Source organism: Carcharodon carcharias, chromosome 3 (genome assembly GCF_017639515.1).
Source record: "Carcharodon carcharias isolate sCarCar2 chromosome 3, sCarCar2.pri, whole genome shotgun sequence".
Lineage (NCBI taxonomy): Eukaryota > Metazoa > Chordata > Chondrichthyes > Lamniformes > Lamnidae > Carcharodon > Carcharodon carcharias.
In genome coordinates, this window is record NC_054469.1 from 145649569 (window position 1) to 145675080 (window position 25512).

Here is a 25512-nt window from a genome sequence, read left to right on the forward strand (position 1 = left end):
AAATCATAGTCCAGTGTAGCGACTTTTATGCCTTTCACTCACCAATCTCGTTTACTATGCTATGTGTATTTATGCATGTACTAAAAATGCATCATTGACTGCCTTGCATTTGCCTCCTGTTTGTACAGTTTTTCTATATCTGAACTATCCTTCAGTCCCGGAGATATTTGTCTCTCCCAGTTCTGTGCACCTGGTTTCTCTCCCATGTTCCACCCTGTTTACCTTGCCAAATTATTGTATACCCTCCCCACAGCACTAGTTACTCTTCCCTTGAGGACAATGGTGCCAGTTCTGATGAGGTGCAATCTGTCCATCTTAAAGAAGTTCCTTCTATCCCTGAACTGGTCCCAATTTTCCAGGAATCTGAAGTACTCCGTCTTGCACCATTTCTCTACATATAGTGCTCAGCAGTTTTCACGGTGTCCTTTAGCTTCATTCACTAACCCTTCCCACAACCCTATAACCATATAGCCTTTACCAGAGGCAGTCATCTTAACCATTATTGAGAGGAAAAACCAAGGTCATCAAGAAAGTGAAGTCATCGGAGCAGATTTACCAGAAAAATTGGGAAAAAGGAGTGAAATCTATACAGGAAGTGAAATGATGAGAAACATAATCCTGGTAATATACTCCTGTGGCTTGGAATAGGTGCTTGTAGTAATCTTGGCCAGAGTCATGGTGAGAGAAGTTCAAGAAATGATGAATTAGAGGTGGACCATGTGAAGACGAGGGAAGGGCAGAAATTGGAGACATGGTTATTGAAATTCTCCATAAGAGTGAGACACTTAGTGTAACAGTGAAAGAGGTCAGAGAGGGTATGTGAGTAGGCTGAGGACTGTACAGATTCTCATTGTGATAATGCCTTTTATGAGGAAATGAGTGGAGGACGGGAACCATTTCAGCAGAATGAGGGCGATGGTGAATGGTTCTTGTATGTCAATTCAAATAAGAAATGGAAGTTCTGGAGACCATCCTGGAGAGGCATAGAAGTATAAAGTGACTGTACATCTATGGTGAAGAGGATAATTGGAGCAGGGAACCTGAAATTAATGTGCACTTCGTCTGTAATGAACACCCAGAACATAAACCAAACTTTGATAACCTAACTTTCTGCAGTCTTTCCTATTTACTCATGTATGCTACTGAGACAAAGTGTTTTTGCTTATGCTTAAATATGAGAGTGGCTGAATAGTTAAAGAACTGGAATTGTGATCTCACTGAAACAGACAAGATTCTGCAGGGGCTTCTTGGGTTAGATGCTGAGAGGTTGTTTCTCCTGACTGGGAAGTGCAGTCACAGGATAAGGAGTCAACCATTTAGAACTGAGATGAGGAGAAACTTCTTCATCTTAAAGGGTTGTGTATATTTGGAATTCCCAACCCCAGAGGGTTGTGGATATTCCATCGTTAAATATATTTAAGCCTGAGATAAACAGATTTTTGGTCCCTCAGGAAATCAAGGAATATGGGAAGTGCGTAACAAAGAGAAGTTGAGGCAGAAGATCAGCCATGATTGCATTGAATGGTGAAGCAGGCTTGAGGGACTGTGTGGTCAACTCCTGCTTTTTATGTTCTTATGCCATCTCTGACCCAAGAGCCTATCAACCAGGATTCAGATAACCAAGTCGCTGTTGGGAGCTTCTTTTGAGCTGGACAGGAACAGTGTGCCTCAATTCTTCATCTGTGGGGTATTTGTGATATGCACAAATGCAAATGTATTCCACATCGTTGAATCATGCTTATTAAGTCAACCATCTGGCTTATGTACTTTTCATGTTGATGACAACAAAGCTGTAACATGGATGGAATTATGTGCCAAATTTGCATATACTGAGTAATTATATGAAATTTATTTTCCTAATATCTTAAAATTACTTGTTGCTAGTTTGCACTTGTGTTTTTAAGTTCTGCTCTTGCAGTTTAGAAATACTGAGTTAAATATTTCTGGATCCTTACTCTTAGGGATATGCAAGAATATTATCTCTCGGGCACCTCCTTTCCAGACTGATAGCCTAACTTTCTCCGATCTTTCCTATTTACTCATGTATGCTCATGGTTTTGAAACACACATCTGACTACATGTCTTTGGGGAGGTAGGCTGGGAGAATACATTGGTAGCTAGAGAATGCAATAGTTGCTTTTTGCTGCCAGTGTTAGTCTAGCCTCAAGTATCCCAGGTCACATTCAGTGTGGATTATAGAGGATGTTGTTAATGTGGTCCAGTAACATGCCTTTGTGGATCCTAATCTCTGATCATTTCGTATTGCACCAGTGTAAAATTTTTCATTGTCCAATTCACCCAACTTTGTGGGCTGAGTGAGGCAACTAATCTGGTGCTTGGTGTGTTGTGGCATTTTATCTAAAAGGAACGAAGTTGAGACTGAGAAGAGCTAACTGAAAGTGGAAATTGGTATTCAATTAATCTGGATTGATTTTGATTCCAAATATCTGCCTTGAAAGGGTAATATATTAATGCACTCTTACTCAATCTCTCCAGAAGCTGTATTTCTAAAGGATGCTCAAAACCTTTTCATTTTTATATTTCCAGCAGGGTCAAGCATAGTAGAATGAATGGGCATGAATTTTGCATGCATATCCTGTGTAAAGGTAAAGTTTACAGAATCGTAGTCATAAAATGGGATAACAAAGATGACCATTTGGCCTGTTGTGTCTCTGCCAGCTCTCTGCCAAGTACCTGGTTCCACTCACCTGCCTTTTCCCTGTAGCACTGCAAAATTTTATTCAGGTAATTATCCAGCTTCCTTTTGAAAGCCATGATTGAATCTGCCTACACTACACTGTCAGGCAGTACATTCCAGATCCTAACCATTCACTGTGTCTTTTTTTTTTAAAAGAAAACCCTCGTCACCTCTGGCAAAGCAATCAGCTTAAATTGATGTCCTCTGGTTCTCAATTTTTCTGCCAATGGCAAAGTTTCTGCCTTTTAACTCCGTTCAGACCTTTTTTTTTGCCCCCCCCACAACCCACCACCCCACCGCCAACCCCCACCATCATTTTAAACACCTTTATCGAACCCCTTCTCCAATCTATTAACGTAACTGAAAACGCTCTTAAAATGCACAATATCTGTGAAAACTATAGTTTTAAGTAAGTGTGCTTATGAGCTATTCACATGATCCAAGTAGGTTTTCAGACTTTGACGATGAGGAACTTTTCTCATCTGTATTAATCATTTGGAATTTTTTTTAATGCAAGAGGCAGCAACTAAATGTTTACGTCCTAATCCGGAGCCCACTGAACACTTTGTTTCCACTGCTTCCTTTTTCTCTTTATCCCCAAACTTATTTTTTGTTCTTATCTGCTGAACGTTCCGATTCCGACTGAATTCAGTTCCGATAATGCAGGCAGCTCTGGATAATCTGTACAATGGACCATTCTTCTTTGTACATTGGCTTAGAAAATGAGTATCGGTTGGATATTCAGGCAAATAACTTGTTAGCAGATATCCACACCTGTTCTTCTTTCCTCAGCATTAAACTGTAGTGCACTCTAAGATCAGCTACATGCAATGTTAGGATGGATTCTCAATCCTGATGGCATTCACTCTTAACTGGGTTTTTCTTCCATTGGTGCTGACTGCTGTCTGCTACTTTGTCCATTGGTACAATTTGTTTAGTTAGTTTGTTAATTAAACACAAGGGACATCACAACTGAGCCTGATTCTGTAAAAATAAGTGTTTACAAATGCAACTTTGAAGCAGGGATTTTTGGATAGCCATCAGGAACTTTGTCCAGTTCAAAGAAAGGAAGAAAGAAAAGTACAGCACAGGAACAGGCCCTTCGGCCCTCCAAGCCTGTGCCAATCATATTGCCTGTCAAACTAAAACAAAATAAAACATAAAACCCGGGATTCATTTCCCTCTATTCCCATCCTATTCATGTATTTGTCAAGCTGCCTCTTAAACACCGCTATCGTACCTGCTTCCACCACCTCCTCTGGCAGCAAATTCCAGACACTCACTACCCTCTGCATAAAAAACTTGCCCCGCACATCTCCTCTAAAGTTTTCTCCTCTCACCTTAAATCTATGCCCCTTAATAATTGACTCTTCCACCCTGGGAAAAAGCTTCTGACTATCTACTCTGTCCAAGCCACTCATAATTTTGTAAATTTCTATCAAGTCGCCCCCAATCTCCGTCGCTCTAGTGAGAACAATCCGAGTTTCTCCAACCTCTCCTCATAGCTAATAACCTCCACACCAGGCAGCATCCTGGTAAACTCCTCTGCACCCTCTCCAACGCCTCAATATACTTCTGGTAATGTGGTGACCAGAATTGCACGCAATGTTCCACGTGTGGCCTAACCAAGCTTCCACACAGCTGCAGCATGTTGTTGCATTCCTACCTTGTGCAGGATGGGACAAAAACAGACTGATTCAAACTTCGGATGTTTCAAGGTTGTATGACTAATTATTCACTGAATAAGTTTGCAAAAGTGTTGGCAGAGAATAATAGTGATTTTACTCGCAACTAACTTTAGAATGCATTAGCTCCTTCATCCACTTCACTTCTAATATCCTTGTTGAGAGAGTTTTTTTGTCGTTTTTAAACTGTTGTGAATGCTTGAGCTCTCAAGTATTGCAGGCCTTGGACAAGTTTGTTTGTCATTTGTGTAATAATTCACAGACCACAAATAGATATTCCATCTAGGTATGTTAGAGCTCTTGGGACTAATTCAATGAAATGTCAGCTGTATTTATTATGTTGGGTTGCCAGCAAATCTTGACCTACATAAGCCCTTTTGTGTTCTGGCACAATATTGATTAAAGAAATGAAAATAGCCTTTGTAAAAGAACCCCAGCCAAATTGTGCACAGCAAGCTCCCACAAACAGCAATGTGATAAATGTCCAGTAAATCTGGTTTTTGGAATGACTGAAGAATAAATGTTGGCTAGGGACCAGGACAGAGGATAACTCCCATGCTATTCAAAAACAGGCAGACCAACTTGATTTGATATCGCCTCTGAAAGAGGACAGTTCAACATTCCCTCAGTACTGCACTGGAGCATTAGCTTTAATTTCTGTGCCAAGTCTGGAGTGAGTGTGCTATCAAATAAGCCACAGTTAGCATCTGATGTTGAGATTGCAGAGAATGTGATCTAGTGTTTTGTTCTATTGAATGTGATCTGGTTCTTCAATGTAGTACAGCAACAGCCAAAATGAAGAAAGAGTAAACTGAATTACCAGCTGAATTTTACTCAATCAAGGGAAGGAAACTTGGCCAATGGCAGTAATGCAAAACAGAACAACAGGAAATTGGCAGTTTGTTTTACACTGCACCCTCTTCCCCATTCCACTGACTTGACTTGGTGGATATTTAGTGAAATGTTTGGGTTTTTATGGCAATCTGGTATCTTCATGGTCACTTTTTAAAAACTAATGCCAGCTTTTTATTTCCAATTTTTTTTATCTTAATTAAATTTTTCAATCTTCTCTTTTGTTTGGATTATTAGTGCAAGTCTCTAGATGGCAAAGCTATTACACTACATTACTCAGAACATGTGATCATGGAAACTTGCATTACAGTGGAGTACACATATATCCTTTTATACTATATTTTTGTGATGTTTAAAGTAACTTTTTAAAACAGGTTTTTCATCAATTACTTTGGGGTTTTTTTGGCTCTAATTTTTCCCTGACACCTGTATAGATTCTGTTTGCTAAAAAAACAGAAAAAAAGACAAAAAAATAGGTTTTCAAATCCACTTGCAAAAATTGACTTTAAAGACCTCTACTTATTTTTAAAAATAAATGGGCTAACTTTACCAACTTGCCTCTTGTGCTTTTTTTTGGAATGGTGTTTAAATTCCACCTAATATAGTGCCTGCCTGATTGTACAGAAAAATATTGGATACAATATGCTGGAATGGTTTATCATAAGTGCAGTATGAGGAAACAAAGTTGCTAATTCACCCCTGTGACTAATTATCAAACCAACCAAGATGACCTTTTAGAGAACTAAATGTGACCTGTTGACCATTATTGTATGCAAATAAAACTCATGTGGGTCTGAACAATTGTGAAGATTTGACAAATTGCAACCACTTGTGAATCTTAGGGCGGCTAAACACATTATCATAAGTTAGGATTGTTGCAATTGAACATTTACTAATTGAATATTTAATTAATGATTTACTGTCTTGTAAATTAGAACATTTTTCCATTATTGTGCTAATTTTCACAGCTAAATAACAGCAACCTCAAATTCATTTTTTAAAGAAATCAATTGGTAAGCATTTCAATCAACAGGGTTTTTTTTCCTCAGCAACTTAGTTTTTACTGAAATTGTTGGTTAGTGTGATGCCCCATTAAACACTTGCTAGAATAAGGATATTAGTGTTTAATTCTAAGATGGTTCTGGCAAATGTTGAATCAGTATATTAATTCTTGAAGTATGAAATTAATTATTTGGTATGCTTTTAATGATTGCATGTAACTCATTTAAAACTGAATAATTGCAATTATTGCTTTTTCTCTCAGTAGTATATGTGGTGGTAGTAGAGTGTGACATACAAAGGTAGCAGACCTCCTGGTAGGCGTAGCAGCAAAGCAGGATGGGACAGTAGATGTTTATTTACAAAGGACAAATTTGTGCATAGCTCTGTAACATGTCAAAACTTGATGTTTTGAAGGGTAAGATCAAATATGGAAATTTATGTTTTGGTATTCCTGATTGCTTAGATTTTATTTTTGTTTCTTGCCTGGATTAGAGAATGGAAATTTCCAAAGGGTACAGAAGAGAGCAATATGAATGAGGGGATGGAAGGATTGCATGAAGGAGCGATTATGTAAATTTAGCATGTTCTCACAGAAAAGGGGAATATGACTGCTTTTAAAATCCTAAAGGGCCTAGGTAATGTCAGCAATGACAAACTAGTTCACCTTGTACAAAACAGTGGCAGCAAAGCCTGTGAGCTTGCGGATTTGTTGCTGTAAATTATCTTCCTACTCTGGCATTGTTTGAGCACCAAAGCATTACCATTTTCATTGCTACTTCTATATCTGATGTAGGGATTGTAATTTTAAATAGCCACTATGCCACTGAACAGAGTTGCTGACTTTGTGACTATCTGTCTCAAATCAGTCACAATTTCCATAAGTGTTTCAACTTTATAAAATGGTTAAAAACAACCACAAAGTGTTCAAATTCAGACTGTTTCTTAGTGGGAGTAGAAAAGAAAAATATTAATTCTAGACATTACTAGAGTGCACTGCTTGGATGGTCCATTGGATTGTGCTGAAATGCTAACTGCAGTTGAGTATTTCTAATGACAACGGTTGTTGAAAAGAGAGCAACAAATATATTGTTTCCAGATACTACTTAGGAATGGCTATTATAATACTATTAATTAAAAGATGTTTGTCTAGCTTCACTTACTTTTAAAGATTCATATCTTTGTCTGCTGACTAAAATCTTTTTTATGTCTTGTCCATCTTGCTCCAAATCCTTGGAGGTCAGTAACAGACAAGTAAACACATTGTTTGAGATGTTGGGGCTGGGTCATTCGAGGGAGTTCCCTTTAAATTGAGAAAACGGGCAGTGAGGTTGAATGTTTTATTTTTCCCACGGGATGATTGACTTATGGAACAGCATCCTGGAGGTTGCAGTCACATTATACATGTTTCTGAAAACAGATTATGGCAGAAAAGGGCATTATTTTGGGTAATAACAACAGGTTTGGCTCTTCTGGGTCTTGCCCAGGTCACTTTTGATTGGGGATTGCCTGAATTGGTGACAGATCTTTGTTAATTTTGATTTCTTCCAAAAGGCTTCATAGGGACAGGGTTGGTGGATATGTGCATGTGAGCCTGGTGGCTTTTTCTTTCTCTAAGTATATTAGCATAACTATTGAGACAAATAGCCCTTTTCCCCATCCTGTTTTCCATACCAGTTAACTTTCTGGACTCTTGGGATCAAAGGCAGGTTTATTATGTTTTCAGACCACAAGGAATTTGGTTCAGGCCAAATACACGTTCATGCTTTACTGTGTGTTAGACTTTCAGCCCATCAATATGGATGAATTCAAATCCAGGTTTCAAAGGCCAAAGGAAAATATTCTAAAACACTGCTCCACTTACCTTCAGCAGTTAGTTTTAATGCACGTAATTTAAAAAAAAAGGGGTAGGCAATATTTAGGTTAGAATGCATTTCCATTAGCATTTTAGTTCTATGATCTCTTGCATATTATAACATTTAAAATATGAAAATATGCAAAATTATCTATTGGTTATGAGGAAGATGCTTTGCATAATTTTATTGAACATATGAGCGTAGCGGTATCAGGAAGGAATGAGCAGGATTAAGTATTTTAATTTTTGCAAACAAATTGTAACATGTATTTAAGAAATTTTGTCCTGCGTAATATTGCAAAATTTTCTTTTTATATCTATCTATATCACTACGTATCACATATTTGAAGTTACATGGAAATCAGAACTGTTAGTGTTTGTTTTTCTGTAGATTTTTACAATAGTTGAGGATAACTCTGACTTTTATGCAGATAATAAACTAATGCTGGGTTTTAAAACATTAGTTTTTAATCAGTGTATTAATTAATACAGAGATCAACTTCAGATCTGATTTGCATTCATGGTGGACATTTTCCAACTTTTGTGAATCTGATCATAGGAAGTGACATGTCACAGCCGTGTTATTAAAAGCAAAGATATTTGCCTGGATTTTATGGTCAGCAGTTGCCAGGCTTTCTATAGGGTAGTGCCCTGGAACTTAAAGCCATTTCAGCACAGCTCCCTCTAAAAATCAAGCAGCCTTTTATCTCCTTAAGCATTCAGGTTGAAGAATCCTTACTGGGAAAACAGAATCTGAACCAGGAAGTGTTGGTTGAAATAGATAATTCAATGTCAAATCAAGTAATAAAAGATGGGATTGAGAAAGAGAGAGGGAAATAAATCAAATTTTATTGGTAAATTGTTTTATTTTTAAAATCTCCAACAATAATTAACATCTGAAAGAATGAGACTTCATGCTTGTAAAATAAATTTTCATGCCAAAGAGGTTGTTTGCAAGTAATTAAGACTTGTCATACAGTTAAAGAATTTGCTTAGAATGGAACGGACATGCCCCAGCATTTTCTGGAGCATTTAGTTGGGATCTATGCTTGGGAGGTGAGAACAGGAACTTTCTGACATTCCAAGTGTTTCAATGCTGAGTCTCCCAGCAAGATACCAATGTGTCAAAGATTCTGGAGGAGCTGGACAATTTGCAGCAACTTCTTGAATTCCATGTTGACTGTGCTTGTGGTGGTTGCTGCTCACTGTCATTTTTACCACAAAATCGTGGCCTTTTGGTTTTCTCAAAGCTGGCAGTGCAAACATTGTTCCAAAAGCAAAATACTGCAAATATTGGAAACCTGAAATACAAGCAGAAAGTGATAGAAATATTCAGCATGTCAGGCAGCATCTGTGGAGAGAAGCAGAGTTAATGTTTCAGGTCAATGATGACCCTTCATCCGGTTCTGACAAATGTTCTGTTTTCTGCTTTGTATCACATCTAAGACACTTCATGAATGTTCACAAAATATGTAGCATGGACTAGAACAGGACCTGCGACATTTGGAATTTCAAGTCTTCTGTCCAGATATTAAAACAAGTAGATACATTTTGATCAATGACTTTGGGGAAATTAATAGATGAATTATTTCAACCAGACTGTTTGTTTTACGCAGCACTGATCTTGAACAAATTACTTCTGTCTAACCTATAAAGAACAAAAGACAAAGTGACAAAAAGTCAAATCATTTGTATGTTCTGAAGTTTTATTTTAAATCAATTTTCCTTGTAGGCCAGTTGTTATTTTGTCACTGTTCTGAGCATCATACTGAAGAATGCTAGGAGACTCTCCACATGTCATACTGCAGCATTCTTGGATTTGCAGGCACATGTTTTGAGGCAGCAGTTTAGTGAAATTACAACACGTAGCTCCTTGAATGCCAAAGTTGAGTTGAGGATGTTTATGGAGTTTCCTCTGCCAGTTAGCTGCCCAATTCCCACCACAATCCTCAACAAGATAATGCAGAGCTTCGCTTCAGTTAGTTAGTTAGTTAGTTTTGGGATTGTCAAAATGTCAACATGGAATTCAGGAAGTTGCTGCAAATTATCCTGCTCCTCCAGAAGCTTTGCTACATTGATATCTTCCTTAGAGGCTCAGGATTGAAACACTTGCCAAACAACCCCAAAGCAAACTAACTAACTGGAGCTCTGCAATATCTAGTTGAGGATTGTGGTGGGAATTGGGCAGCTAACTGGCAGAGGAAACTCCATAAACATCCCCATCTCAACTGTGGCTGAGCAAGGCACATGAATGCAAGAGACAAGGTTGGAATGTTTTGTAAGTGCCTTCAGCCAAAAGTGTCAAGTAGGTGATCTCCTCAGGAGGTCCTTGCCCTTATAGATGCCAATGGCCAACCAATTTAGTTCACTTCACATGACTATTAGAATTAGCTGAGAACACTTGTTGCAGATGGCGGTCATGCTGAAGATTTTGTGCACCGTAACTCGTCAGATCCACTACCAAACTATTTCCATTGCAGTTATGATGAATCTACCAATGTGGAAAATTACTCAGGTATGTCATAATGACAAATCTAATCCAGGCATGACTCTCTTAATCGGCCTCCTCACAATCATTAGCAAAGTGATGGAAGTAATCTGCAGTGTTGTTAGGTAACATCAACTCCTCAATAATTAGTTTGCTGATGATCAGTTAGAACAATGTGGTTCCTTAACTCGTTCAAGTCCTTGATCAAAAGCTGAATACCAGAGGAAAAGTGAGAACAGTTGTCCTGACCTTTAAGGTAGCAATTCATCAAAGGCGCACTAAGGGGCCCAATCAAAACAGATGGTGGAAAACCTTCCAGTGGTTGCAATCATACCTGCTGCATAAGAAAGTGCTAATGGTCATCGGAGACCAATCATTGAAACCCAAAGACATTATGGCAGGAGTATTTAGGACATTGCCCCTGGCCCTGCCATCTTCAGCTGCTTCAGTAACCTTCCCTCTGTCACAAGATGAGGAGTGGACCTAGTCACTGATTGTATTCAGTGCCATTCACAACTGCTCTGTTAATGAAGTAGTCATGCAGTTTGCAATAGGATTTAAACAAGCCCCAGACTTGCGCTGAAAAGTGGAAGGTAATGTTCTTGCCATAATTGCTAGGCAGCTCTAAGAAGAAAGTCTAAACAACTCCCTGCGCCCTTTTTCCTCCTCCCCAACTGGCCTTTGTAGGGCCCATATTGTATGCCATCCTGAGAATTTTTTTAATAAGGTGTGTTTATGTGTATTTTGCTCCAGCATTTGAAATGATATCTGGTTATGAGCCTCAAATGGTTGCCAGAATAGGGATTTCAATTTTCGTAATGATTAGCCTTTTTCTGTTCATCATTTCATCTTGTCTTGGTGATAATACCGGTGAACTGATTACTGTGAACACAGTCATTTGATCATCTTTGCCACATGTGCCGTTGGTTTCAAATAGTTTTGAAGTCAACTTGCTCTCTTTTCTTGCTTTCTACTGTTTACTTTTGCAGCTTAAGTAACACGCTCTAGAGTCTTGGTTTGGTTTTGTGAAGAATTGCATAGTTGTCGCCAGATTTACAACCTGTCACAATTTCTTGCATATACATAATGGTTACATTTTTTAATTCCCAAATATAGCAGTTGCAATTTTTTGCCTCACTGAGCATACCTGTATGAAATTGGAATTATTGATTATGAGGCAGCTGGTATGATTTGTTCCTTCTGGAATAATACTGAACTTATTCCTGAACTGCAAGCATCAATGCTGAAACTTCTTGAATTGGTCATAGCACTGGGATTTCAGTAACCAGACGCTGCAAAATCTCTCCCTGAAAATGTCTATTTCAAGTGGATTTCATAAGCCCACATTGGCAGGAAAACTCGGCAGTGCAGAACAGTTATTGACAAATGTGATGTGCAGAAGTTGGGACTTACCTGCCAAGGCCTTTTTCACATCGCAGACATCTGAGGCGCAGAAGATGCTGGAGCCCGACAGTAACAGAACCCTGGAGGAGTGACCGTGGCACGTTGGGTGGATTCTCATGGACATGGCTGTGCTCTGAAGCAGCTCATTGGAAAGTCACCTTTGATGCTCACAACGAATGATGATGGGCGAGGAAGGTCTAGCATCGACTGGGAGAGGACAAGGTGTCGAGGGGGGAATGAAGGTGTTGATCGGGGGTGAGGTTAGAAGGGGGTAATGAAGGTGTTGGTGGTGGATGAGGTTGGGAGGCAATGAAGGTGTTTGGGGGGGGGTAATGTAGGTGTCGGTGGGTTGTGAGGTTGGGAGAGGGGGATGGAGCACGGGGTAGGAGCGGGTAATGCGGGAGAAGATGGCAATTGGGTAGGTAGGTGTGAGGGGATAGAAGGTGTAAGGGAGGGAGTGCGGAGGGGGAAGGGAGTGCGGAGGGGGAAGGGAGTGCGGAGGGGGAAGGGAGTGCGGAGGGGGAAGGGAGTGCGGAGGGGGAAGGGAGTGCGGAGGGGGAAGGGAGTGCGGAGGGGGAAGGGAGTGCGGAGGGGGAAGGGAGTGCGGAGGGGGAAGGGAGTGCGGAGGGGGAAGGGAGTGCGGAGGGGGGAAGGGAGTGCGGAGGGGGGAAGGGAGTGCGGAGGGGGGAAGGGAGTGCGGAGGGGGGAAGGGAGTGCGGAGGGGGGAAGGGAGTGCGGAGGGGGGAAGGGAGTGCGGAGGGGGGAAGGGAGTGCGGAGGGGGGAAGGGAGTGCGGAGGGGGGAAGGGAGTGCGGAGGGGGGAAGGGAGTGCGGAGGGGGGAAGGGAGTGCGGAGGGGGGAAGGGAGTGCGGAGGGGGGAAGGGAGTGCGGAGGGGGGAAGGGAGTGCGGAGGGGGGAAGGAGTTGGGAAGAGGGAAGGAGTAAAGCTGGAGGAAGAAGTGAGGGAATCAGGAAGGGGAGGGACTAAGCCGGGGCGGGGGGGGCACGGTGTGCTGGCTGAGGTGTCTGGTGAGGATGGGAGGGGCCCAGAGGGCGGGAATAGGTTCTGGGGGGTTTTACCCGTTGGCTGCAATAGCAGCTTTTCACATGCTCCCTCAGATCTCTATCAGGCTCATACCCTCTTGAGCTCATGCCCTCATCCTGTCCATGGCTCCGCTCACCACACATACATTCCACGTGGTGCCATGTGTCCTGCTCACACTCTCTCCAATGTTGTTTTACCCACCTGCTCCACAGTACTTGGTGCAAATCTGGGATGATTGTCTTTTTTATTGTGTCCCCAAATGGACATTATCGATAGTAACTTCTACTCATTCGGTGCCCTACTAGAATCGGACATTATGGGGTTATTTTGACCTCTATAAAAATAGATGGATTTGGGTTAGGTCAGATGCTGAGGTTGGATCCAGGAATGAGACTTTTAAAAGCCATTTTGACCTTCCAGTTTTAATGGGTGGTAGATGGGAAACGGACTGCTTCCAGGAGGTAGCATTTAAAGATTTAATATGCCTTGGATTTTATCAGCTTCCAGCTTCAAGGCTGGTTGGCTGGGAAAACCTGGCAGCTAAAGAGAGATGGAGACTGCTGAGTGGAAGAAGTGGTGCTTATCTTGCACTGTTTATGAGCCAGGAGGAGGACTGCTCCCTTCCCCAAGCTACCCTGATGATCCCCAACCTGACCCCTATGTGTGCGACCTTCTCTTGGGCTATAGCTTCTTTGGGAATGTTCCTGGCTCGACAGGATCTCTACCTGTTAATTAGCTGGTTCTGAGTTGGAATAATAATTTAAGGAAAAAAAAATGGAGCTTAAAAATTCATCATGTTTGGAGCAAAAATCCTTCCCTCTGGCCAGCCCAGTAAATATTGTGTTAGAATGTTTCTGAACCTGGGGCTGATCCAACAGGCCTCTCGTATGTACACATCTGTCAAAATGACTATTAAAGGTGCCCAACTTTGAACCTCCATCCTATTGTCCCTGCCGATAGCCACTAATAGCAATTGATAAAACCTTTAACATACTTGATGCAAAGACAGACATTGCTTTCTTTATGGTCTGATATTCTCTTCCTATTACATTATTTAAACCTCTAAAGTTCAGACATATTCTCACTCTCTGTTTGCTTGACTTCTGTTGCCAGACTGTTGATTTTACTGGTTCAGTTTTTGACCTCTTTAATTGCCTTCTCCGTTTTATCTAACCCACCACAAATTTTATCATGAAGTGAGACAGGATCTTTTCCACAGTGGATATATAATTGAGTAGGTGTCTATTGGTATACTGTGCTTGGCTACTATGCCAAGTCCTTAAGTGGAGCAGCCCGCATCTGTCACTTTTTAACAGTTATTGTATCTGACTGCATCAGTTCTTTTGAGAAGTCTTAACCGGCTCAACTTGTTCCAGAATTTTAAATTCCAGACTTTTTAGTCATGCCATCGCATTTCCATATTTGCTAATTGGCCAGAACATCACTGACTTTGCATTAGATTTGTTAAGTTGTATGTGGCTTCTTGTAAATTAACTGTGGCACAGCATTACAATAAACTTGCATGGCTAGTTTAATGATCTTTTATTTTTCTGTATGAAGTAACATGACTGCTTTGATTGTACAGTTACATTTTCAGTTACATTTTGCTGCTTTCTGTAGCTGTATGCTCCTGTTTGCTTACTAATCCGTTCTGACAATTATCTCAGCTAAAATTTTGCCCTTAACAAGGCTGCTTTTTTGTAGGAGATGTAGTAATTGTAAGCCAAATCTTTTATTACCAATATGGGGATCATTTGACTGTACAGACAAATCAGTCCTAAGCACGGGGAAATCTTAGGGGCAGGGCTTTCTCGACTTGGTCTTGGAATAAGCATGTAGCTTCATCGGGAGTTCTATAAATAAAGTTTACTGTTTCTTACAAGAAACCAGCCCTGCACCCAAGTTTATTACAGGAGAATTTTGTTCAAAGGCTCTTAAATGCTAGTTCATATTTAGAAAAGTGAACTCTCTAAGCTTTCCCGCTTCTGAGCTCTGTGCAGAAGCTGGGTGCTGCTGTATAACACACAGGGCTGCTCCCTGTGTTTACATTAATCAGGCGCCTTAACTTGACATTAAATTCCTAAACCTATTGCAACATAGAGATATTTATACCATAGGTCAATGGCACTCTTATTGTAAAACCACCCTTTGACTGTTTCAGTTGTCCTCATTTTTTGTACTAGGTAAGTTCAGAATTCTGTTATTTCATCAGTGAACTAGCTTTACTTCACTGCTCTTCACTGAGTATCGTTTTGTCACTCCTAGCAACATCCTGTAGCATTGGGCTTGGTATTTGCTGTGGTAAGCCAATTACATTAATTTTTAGACATCCCCTTGCATTTTTAGATTTTTAAAGCTTTTGTATGGCAAGGCCCTGAAAGCATGAACCAATGATGTTTCAGTGACGGAAACGGGACATCTTGGACATGAGTGAACAGAGCACACGGCTGCGTATTTCCGTAACTAAAATGATTGAAAGATTATGAAATGATCAGTGCTAGGTTTGGAGAGACTGTAAGTCAAAGTGGATAACATCAATGTCAACTCTGGTACTGTACAGAACCAGCAATAGAGAAGGGGGGAAAAGAAGAGAAGGTTTAAGAGAAAGAAAAAAGACAAAGGATAAGTTATTTTAAAAAAAAATCCAGCAATTCACAATCTGAAGGAATGAGACTTCATGCCAGAGTGGTTGATTGTCAGTAATTAAAACTCATCATGTTATTTAAAAGGTATTTGGATTGAAATGGACAAGAATTATCTTTCTGTTGTCACAGACAGAGTTTGTGTTTTCTTATTGTCCAATCAAACTGTTCTTATGTCTGAAGTTGGTGTGTTTTCTGACCTCAGTCATTTGTCCCAATTTAAATAATTTCCAGGAGCAAACTTTATGAATTTAAAAATAAAGAAGATTATTTATTATCACACACTTGTCCTGGAGGTTTAAATGCAACATCTCACACGCATTAACGAACATAACAAAGATTAGATACAGAAGAAGCAAAAAAGCAATATGATTGTAAGTAGTACTTATTTCAGTCTCTTTCAAAACAGGCCTTTAGTTTCTTAGATGAATTAATACTTTGCCTGAAATGGAGCTCTTGTAAAGCAGAGGATTCTCAGTGAGTTGTGAAACGTCTTGTAGTTGAATTGCCAGCAGGTCTGCTCTCAGGTGAACTTGAAGATGCAACAGGTTGGGCGTGGGGAGAGGCCTTCCCCCAGTTTCAAGGTATAGCTGTATAATACCTTGGCTCTGAAGTTGCTTTGCTTGTTCGATGGTTTAATGGCTTAGTTGGTGTTTCTGATGGTATCTGTCATGGTGTTTCTGATCAGAATAGCTTCTGCTGATAGTTTCGAAAAGAATACATAATAAATGTGGCTATCTTAACCATGTGAGATATGATGAGTCCAAAGCTGTCCTCCTAAAAGAGTTGGTGGGTTGGGCTGACTGGAGCCTTTCACACTTGGAGAGTTTTGAGACAGCCAAGGTTTCTGTAACTGACCCATTCCATTTGCACGGCTCTTTTTTTGAATGCCTTTTTAGGAAAATGCATCAAGTTTTGATGTCTCTGTGGCCCAGGGTGAAGTAGAAAGGTGAATGGGCTGATAGGTGATAACATGACCCAGTCCTCCCCGTCGCTTGCCATTTCAACACACCACCCTGCTCTCATGCCCATGTGTCCATCCTTGGCCTGCTGCAATGTTCCAGTGAAGCTCAACACAAACTGGAGGAACAGCACCTCATCTTCCGATTAGGCACTTTACAGCCTTCCGGACTTAACATTGAGTTCAACACCTTCAGATCATGAACTTTCCTCCATCCCCACTCTCTTTCCGATCCCCCCCCTTTTCCAATAATTATTTTTTAATATATTTTTCTTTTCCCACCTAATTTCCATTATTTTTAAATGTATTTCCATCCATTGTTTCATCTCCACCTTTTTGCCTATTTCGATCCTCACCCCCCCACCAACCCCCACTAGGGCTATCTGTACCATACTCGTCCTGCTTTCTACCCTTAATGTCACCATTAGCACATTTCTTAGTTAATATCACTGCCGTCAACACCCCTTTGTCCTTTTGTCTCTTCTTTGCCTCCACCTATCACTTGTCCTCTATCCAGCTCTACCTGTCCCATCCCCTCAACCAGCTTATATTTCACCACATTTCTATATTTCTTTCGTTCTGATGAAGGGTCATACGGACTCGAAACGTTGACTGTGTTTCTCTCTGCGGATGCTTTGGGACCTGCAGGGTTTTTCCAGCTATTTTTGTTTTTGTAGGTGATAGTCTTGTTCTGTTGACAGTTTGTCCTTAGAGATTTGTGAATTTCACATGTGGCTGTGATTGTCCGTATTTTAATTAGGCATTTGTTTGAGTTTCAGGTCTGTCTGGAGCTGATATTGCCAAACTCACATTATGTGTTGCCAGCCACCTTAAAAGCTGTTGTGTCCATTTTAAAATACAGCTTTAAACTTTGTAATATCTTCATGCCTGTACTGGGCATGACACAGTTAGTTTAGTTTGCTTGTATCTAACATCCAAATCCAGTAATTTCATGCTATTCAATGTATTTCAAATGTGAGCCAGACAATGCAATGCCATTTTTACATAGCTTATGATGGAACAACAGCAACATTTGTTTTCAGTGTTTAACTGTGCATCTGCCATCACCCCAAGTGACTATAGCATTTGCACATAAATAACAGTTATGAGTTATTAGACTTGCTGTTATTTTGACAGCAGATTGTGGGCTGATGTAACCCTAAGAATTCCAAGAATAGAACTTGCTTCTAAATTTGCTTTTCTCTCATGAGGGGCCAATCCCATGAAAAAATAAAATGTTCTGTCACTGTCCTACAATGAGACTTCACCTTGCTGGTTCATAAGGACACCCTACCCCATCCAGATTGGGTTCAGAGACCCTACATTCTGCCCAACTCCTCATTATTTCAGAGACACTAGAGTAGATTTTGATCAGAAGTACTAAGACACAGCTTAGAATAACAAAACTTATTTGCAAGGCCAGCATTTGTTGTCCATCCTTAATTGCCCTTGAATTGAAAGCCCTGCTTGGCCATTTCAGAGGGCAGTTGAGTCAACTACATCGCTGTGGATCTGAAGTCACATGTAGGCCAGACTCGATAAAGATGGCAGATTTCCTTACTTGAAGCACATTACTGGAACATTCAATAGTCTAAAATTGTAAATCCTCTTCTGTACAATGAAATATTAGAAAATCTACATGGGATTTCAGCTGGAATATTATGTACAGCTCTGGGCACCATAATATAGGAAGTATGTGAACGCAATGGAGAGAGTGCAGAAGAGGTTTATAAGAATGCTCCAGGGATGAGAAATTTCAGCTATGAGGATAGATTGGAAAGGTTGGGACCGTTCTCCTTGAAGAGAAGAAGGCTGAGAGATTTGATAGAGATGCTCAAAATAATGAGGGTGATGGACAGAGTAGATAGGGAAAAGCTCCTCCCACTCGTAAAAGGATCAAGAATGAGAGGGCACAGATTTAAAGTGATTTGCAAAAGAAGCAAGTGTGACATGAGAAAAAACTTTTTCACACAATGAGTGGTTTGGATCTGGAACGCACTGCCTGGAAGTGTGGTGGAGGCAGGTTCCATCCAGGCATTCAAGATGGCATTAGATGATTATTTGAATAGAAGCAATGTGCAAGGGTACTGGGAAAAGGCAGGGCAATGGAACTAGGTCATAATGCTCATTTGGAGAGCCAGTGCAGACATGATGGACTAAATGGCCTTCTTCTGTGCAGTTAAGATTCTGTGGATATTTTGATATTGAGAAATGCCAATGAAGAGACATCAATGTTAAGTATTGACTCGGACAGAATCAGAAAATTCTGAAATGCAATCTAATAGAATGTTTTCATATCTCCCTTTATCAGCAGAAACAATGCCTGGACACTCAGCTTGTGCTGGTTACCACAGTGGCAAAATAAAGTGGGTTAACAGCTGTAGGCTGTTCTAATAGGTCTGAGATCTATTCTGCCTGTTGTAAATTTCCCATTCAAGCAATGGAATCCATGTTCTCCAGAAATAGTCAATTAGAAGTGATCTTCAACAATACTGATTTTTTTAATAATGGCATAGAATTATCCTTTTAAAAGAAAAGTTCCCATTCTCCAACCTCTGTAGGGGACTGTTTGTTTTGTCCTGCTTTGTCTGAGTGGGGGGGAGCATGGGGGTGTGGTGGGTGGAGGTGATGCTTCATCCTTTTGCAGTGCAGTCTCATTCTTAATCACACATACTGGCAAAAATAGCACAGATTATGGTAGTAATAGAGTAAAATCTGCTGTAAAAAAAAAAATAAATTAACCAATGATTATCATGGTTGAATTAACGCAAGTATTGTTAATTTTACATTAAGCCAGTTAAAGATAGACTGCCAATTTATGGACTATAACTTTTTTTTTTAAAAATGTGATTTTCAAACTTTTCTCAGTGGCGAACCTCCTGCAAATACTAACCCATTCATGAATATCCACTGCCCTAACCTCAATGACCGACAGCTACCAAAGAAAAAGATATTATTGTGGTATCTATTAGTATGCAACAAGAACATGCTAATACATGGTTTTGTACATATTTAGTGCCTTTCACAGCCTGAGGACATCCCAAAATCCTTTAAAGCGCAAAACATTGTGTATTCTCAGCAGATAGACACATATGATACTTTGTAGATCCCGAAGGTGTGACAATTCCACTTTGAGTGCTTTAAAACTTTGAAAAGATCATTTAAATTTTAGAGGACTTTTCTGAGATGCTAAATTTAACTGAAATTATGCAGGAATATTCCATTGATGCCATGAAACTTAAGCAGCCCATGGAAATGAAATTATAAGAGCTGCAAACTGGAGGTTCATTGGATTCCAGAAATAATAACTTGTATTTGCATAGTAACTTTAACATTGTAAAACATCCCAAGGCACTTGGCAGGAGTGTTAATGGATATTGAGCCACAAGATATTAGGACAGGTGACCAAAAGTTTGATTACTGTTAAGGTTTAAGGAGAGTCTGAGATGGAGAGAGGTTTAGGGCGGGTGAATTTCAGAGCTTTGGGTCCAGACAGCTGAAGGCATGGTCATGAATAGAGGGGCAAAATAAATATGGGATGCACTAGAGGCCAGAATTGCAGTAGCACTTTGTTCTTGATGGGTTGGAGGAGATTAAAGATAGTGGTGTAAGGCCATGGAGGGATTTGAAAATGAGAATAGGATACTTAATCCAAGCCTAGTGTTCCTGTGTGTACATTTTCTATGCATCAACTCTTGGAATTCCAATAAAAGACTTGCCCAGTTTGTCAAATAATTAATGCTTCATGTGCCACTGCAACTGTTGCAGTGGACGAGCACAATTTTGACCTAATCATCTGTTAAAGGTTTTATGCTTTTATTTTTTTTATTCATTCATGGGATGTGGGTGTTGCTGGCTAGGCCAGCATTTATTGGCCAGCATTTATTGCCCATCCCTAACTGTCCTTGAGAAGGTGGTGGCGAGCTGCCATCTTGAACCACTGCAGTCCATGTGGTGTAGGTACACCCACAGTGCTGTTAGGGAGGGAGTTCCAGGATTTTGACCCAGTGACAGTAAAGGAACAGCAATATATTTCCAAGGTAGGATGGCGTGTGGCTTGGAGGGGTACTTCCAGGTGGTGATGGTCACATGTGTCTGCTGCCCTTGTCCTTCTAGATGGTAGTGGGTTTTGAAGGTGGGTGTCTAAGGACAACTGAGTGATCTGCTAGACCGTTTCAGAGGGCATTTAAGAGTCAACTGCATTGCTGTGGGTCTAGAGTCACATGTAGTCCAGACCAGGTAAAGACAGCATGTTTCCTTTCCTAAAGGGCATTAGTGAACCAAATAGGTTTTTACGACAAGCGACAATGGTTTCCTGGTGGTCATTAGACTTTTAATTCCAGATTTTTATTGAATTCAAACTCCTCCATTTGCTGTGGTGGGAACTTGGGATCCCAGAGCATTACCCGGAGTCTCTGGATTACTTTTCCAGTGACAATACTACTACACCACTGCTTCCCCCCTGATCTGAGCTGATGTGAAATCATGGCGCTTTAGTAAGGCAACAACAATTGCAGCTTTGGTGTAGCCTAGCTAAATATTGAAGTGTTGTGTGCATTTAGTCTTTTTTTATTCTACATAACATACCCAGGAATTAAAAAATAATTGTATATGTATTTCCCAACTAGGCTTTCACTTGGAGCAATGGAACAAACAATAAAGGACAAAAGAAAGGTAAGGAGTATAAATGGCACCAAATTTCTTTCTTTTAATGACTTTGAAACCTTGGCAAGTTTGTGGATTTCTTCTAAACTAGAATTTGTATTCACTGTTTTGTGTATGATAAGAATTCATGGGGATTGTGAAGGTCATTTTGTGATGCCCAATAGGATGAGAGTTGCAGGCAAGGTTCACTTTGACCTCTTCTGGGTGCAAGTACTGAGAGGAATGCTGCATTTAAGGCATGTCAGGGCATCCTCTGTCTTTCTGCACCTTTTGGGTAATGAGTTTTAAATATCTAGTGATAACAGCATTGTCCACGTTCATACTCAAAACTCTGTTGGCCACAACAGAAATTGTTGCCCTTTATTGTCTCCGCAAGCAAACAAGAGGAAAAGTTCATTTTTAAAATTAATTTACAGATGTGGGTGTCGCTGGCTGGGTCAGCATTTATTGCCTGTCCCTAATTGCCCTTGAGAAGGTGGTGGTGAGCTGCCTTCTTGAACCACAGCAGTCCATGTGGTGTAGGTACACACACAGTGCTGTTAGGAAGGGAGTTCCAGGATTTTGACCCAGCGACAGTGAAGGAATGGCGATATATTTCCAAGGTCAGGATGGTGTGTGGCTTGGAGGGGAACTTCAGGTGCGGTGTTCCCATGTGTCTGCTGCCCTTGTCCTTCTAGATGGTAGTGGTCATGGGATAAAAAGGTGTTGCCTAAAGAGGCTTGGTGAGTTCCTACAGTATATCTTGTAGATGGTACACACTGCTGCTACTGTGCGTCGGTGGTGGAAGGAGTAAATGTTGTAGAAGAGGCACCAATCAAGCGGGCTGTTTTGTCCTTGTTGGTGTCAAGTTTCTTGAGAGCTGTTGGAGCTGCAAGTGGAGAGTATTCCATCACACTCTGACTTGCGCCTGGTAGACTGTGGACAGGCTTTGGGGAGCCAGGAAGTGAGTTACTCGGCAAAGAAGTCGTAGGCTCTGACCTCCTGTGTAGCCACAGTATTTATATGGCTAGTTCAGCTCAATTTCTTGTCAATGGTAACCCCCAGGATAGTGGAGTATTCAGCAATGGTAATGCCATTGAATGTCAAGGGGCAATGGCTAGGTTCTCTCTTGTTGGCGATGGTCATTGTCTGGTATTTGTGTGGCATGACTGTTACTTGCCACTTGTCAGCCCAAGCCTGGATATTGTCCAGGTCTTGCTGGATTTGGACATGGACTGCTTTGGTATCTGAGCAGTTGCGAATGGTGCTGAACGTTGTGCAATCATCAGTGAACATCCCCATTTCTGACTTTATGATGAAAGGAAGATCATTGAAGCAGCTGAAGATGGTTGGGCCTAGGACACTCCCCTGAGGAACTCCTGCAATGTTGTCCTGGAACTTAGATGATTGACCTCCAACAACCATAATCATCTTCCTTTGTGCTAGGTATGACTCCAACCAATGGAGAGTTTCACCACCCCCCCCCCCCCCCCCCCCCCGATTTCCCATTGACTCCAGTTTTGCTAGGGCTCCTTGATGCCACGCTCAGTCAAATGCTGCCTTGATGTCAAAGGCAGTCACACTCGCCTCACCTCTGGAGTTCAGCTCTTTTGTCCATGTTTGAACCAAAGCTGTAATGAGGTCGGGAGCTGAGTGGCCCTGGTGAAACCCAAACTGGTTGTCAGTAAGCAGGTTATTGCTAACAAGTGCCACTTGATAGCACTGTTGCTGACCTCTTCCCTCACTTTATTGATGATCCAGAGTAGACTGATGGGGTTGTACTTAATCGGGTTGAATTTGTCCTGTTTTTTGCGTACAGAACATACCTGGGCAATTTTCCGCATTGCTAGGTAGACACCAGTGTTGTGGCTGTACTAGAACAGTTTGGCTAGGGGTGCGGCACGTTCTGGAACACAAGTCTTCAGTACCATTGCCGGAATATTGTCAGGGCCCATAGCCTTTTCAGTATCCAGTGCCTTCATCCATTTCTTGATATCACGTGGTGTGAATCGAATTGGCTGAAGACTGGCATCTGTGATGCTGGGGACCTCTGGAGGAGGCCAAGTTGGATCATCCACTCGGCACTTCTAACTGAAGATCGTTGTAAATGCTTCAGCCTTACCTTTTGCACTGATGTGCTGGGCTCTTCCATCATTGAGGATGGAGATATTTGTGGAGTCACCACCTCCAATGAGTTGTTTAATTATTCACGACTGGATGCAACAGGGCTGCAAAACTTAGATCTGATCCGTTGCTTGTGGAATAGCTTAGCTCTGTCTGTTGCTTATTGCTTATGCTGTTTGGTATGCAAGTAATCCTGTGTTATAGCTTTACCAGGTTGTCACCTCATTTTTAGGTATGCCTGGTGCTGCTCCTGGCATGCCCTCCTGCACTCTTCATTGAACCCCGTGGCTTGGTAGTAATGGTAGAGTGGGGGATATGCCAGGCCATGAGGTGACAGATTGTGGTTGAGTACAATTCTGCTGCTGCCCATAGCACCTCATGAATGCCCAGTTTTGAGTTGCTAGATATGTTTGAAATCTATCTCATTTAGCAAAGTGGCAGTGCCACACAACGCGATAGAGGGTATCATCAATGTGAAGACAGGACTTTGTCTCCACAAGGACTGTGTGGTGATCATTCCTACCAATGCTGTCATGGACAGATGCATTTGTGGAGGCAGGTTGGTGAAGATGAGGTCGAGTATGGTTTCCCTCTTGTTGGTTCCCTCACCACCTGCTGCAGATACAGTCTAGCAGTTATGTCCTTTAAGACTTGCCAGCTTGGTCTGTGATGGTGCTACTGAGCCACTCTTGGTGATGGACATTGAAGTACCCCACCCAGAGTACATTCTGTATCCTTGCCACCTTCAGTGTTTCCTGCAAGTGGTGTTCAACATGGAGGAGCACTGATTCATCAGCTGAGGGGGGAGGTTAGTATGTGGTAATCAGCAGGAGGTTCCCTTGCCCATGTTTGACCTGATGCCATGACTCTTCATGGGATCCGGAGTCGATGTTGAGGACTCCCAGGGCAACTCCCTCCTGACTGTATACCACTGTGCCTCCACCTCTGCTGGGTCTGTCCTGCTGGTGGGGCAGTACATTCCCAGGGATGATCATGATGGTGTCTGGGACAATGACTGTAAGGTATTATTCCATGAGTGTGACAGTCGGGCTGTTGCTTGACTAGTCTGTGAGGCAACTCTCCTAATTTTGGCATGAGCCCCCAGATGTTAGTAAGGAGGACTTTGCAGGGACAACAGATCTGAGTTTGCTGTTGTCATTTCCAGTGGTTAGGTCAATGCCAGGTGGCCCGTCCGGTTTCATTCCTTTTTATTGACTTTTTAGCGGTTGGGTACAACTGAGTGGCTTGCTGGGCTATTTCAGTGGACATTTAAGAGTTAACTAGATTGCCGTGAATCTGGAGTCACCTTTAGGCTAGACTAGGTCAGGATGGCAAATTTCCTTATCAAATGGACATTAATTTTTCAATGGCAGAATTTATGTATAATAGCTAGTCGGCCAAATTTGAGAAGGCGCTTTGCACCAGGTGGGTTTTCCTAGCCATTTGAAAGTTTGTTTTGGTGGTCATGCCACATGGGTTCTCCATTCTCCACCTCCTTTGGCTGGGCCAGAGCAAATCAAGTTAATATTCAATAAATTATCGGTCAGAAAGAACCTTCTCACTGACAGACAAAGATCCAGAGGTTTTGCTGGCTGAGCCCTGCTTTGTTCAATTGTAGAAACCATGAAGCTGAATGTTCACAATCCTGGCCCCTGTCTTCGTCCCCTCCCCCCTCCCAGCTCAAAAACACACAAGAATGGAGGGGACACCTGAAAATACTGGTGCCAGCCGGCATGTCAGATTTGAGGTGAAGACCCAGCACTGGAAATGGGAAGCAGCGCAGGGTGGGACGGGAATTCCACTCTCATCCCCCATTAAAGCCCATTATACTTGCTCAGAACGAGTTTTTTTCTCAACTTTTGGAAGGGCTTTAGAAGTTGTCAGTTTCGGAATATCCAAGGGGAGGCATTGGCCCTAGGGGATAAGGGAAATCCCTTGAAGAGATGGCTACTCATCCCTCTATAAGAGCCCCAGACAGAAGCACACACGATACAGCCAGCCAATGTGATCGCCTCAGCCGAACAACCATTCTGCAGGCTATTGGGCTTCTAAAGATGTGATTTTTCTGCTTGGACCAATCGGGTGGTGGCCTCAATATCCTCTTGTAAAGGTCTTGG

The 25512-nt window shown here is 41.5% G+C and overlaps 1 protein-coding gene across 2 annotated transcripts in view; it reads left to right on the plus strand.

Moving 5' to 3' along the window:
- Positions 1-25512, plus strand: part of snx10b (sorting nexin 10b) — a 60595-nt gene that overhangs the window by 8440 nt on the left and 26643 nt on the right. For both annotated transcript variants that reach the window (XM_041185180.1, XM_041185182.1), the window contains exon 2: positions 21256-21301. In XM_041185180.1, the coding sequence (XP_041041114.1) occupies positions 21272-21301 (30 nt within the window). In that variant the 5' untranslated portion in view covers positions 21256-21271. The remainder of the gene's footprint in view (positions 1-21255; positions 21302-25512) is intronic.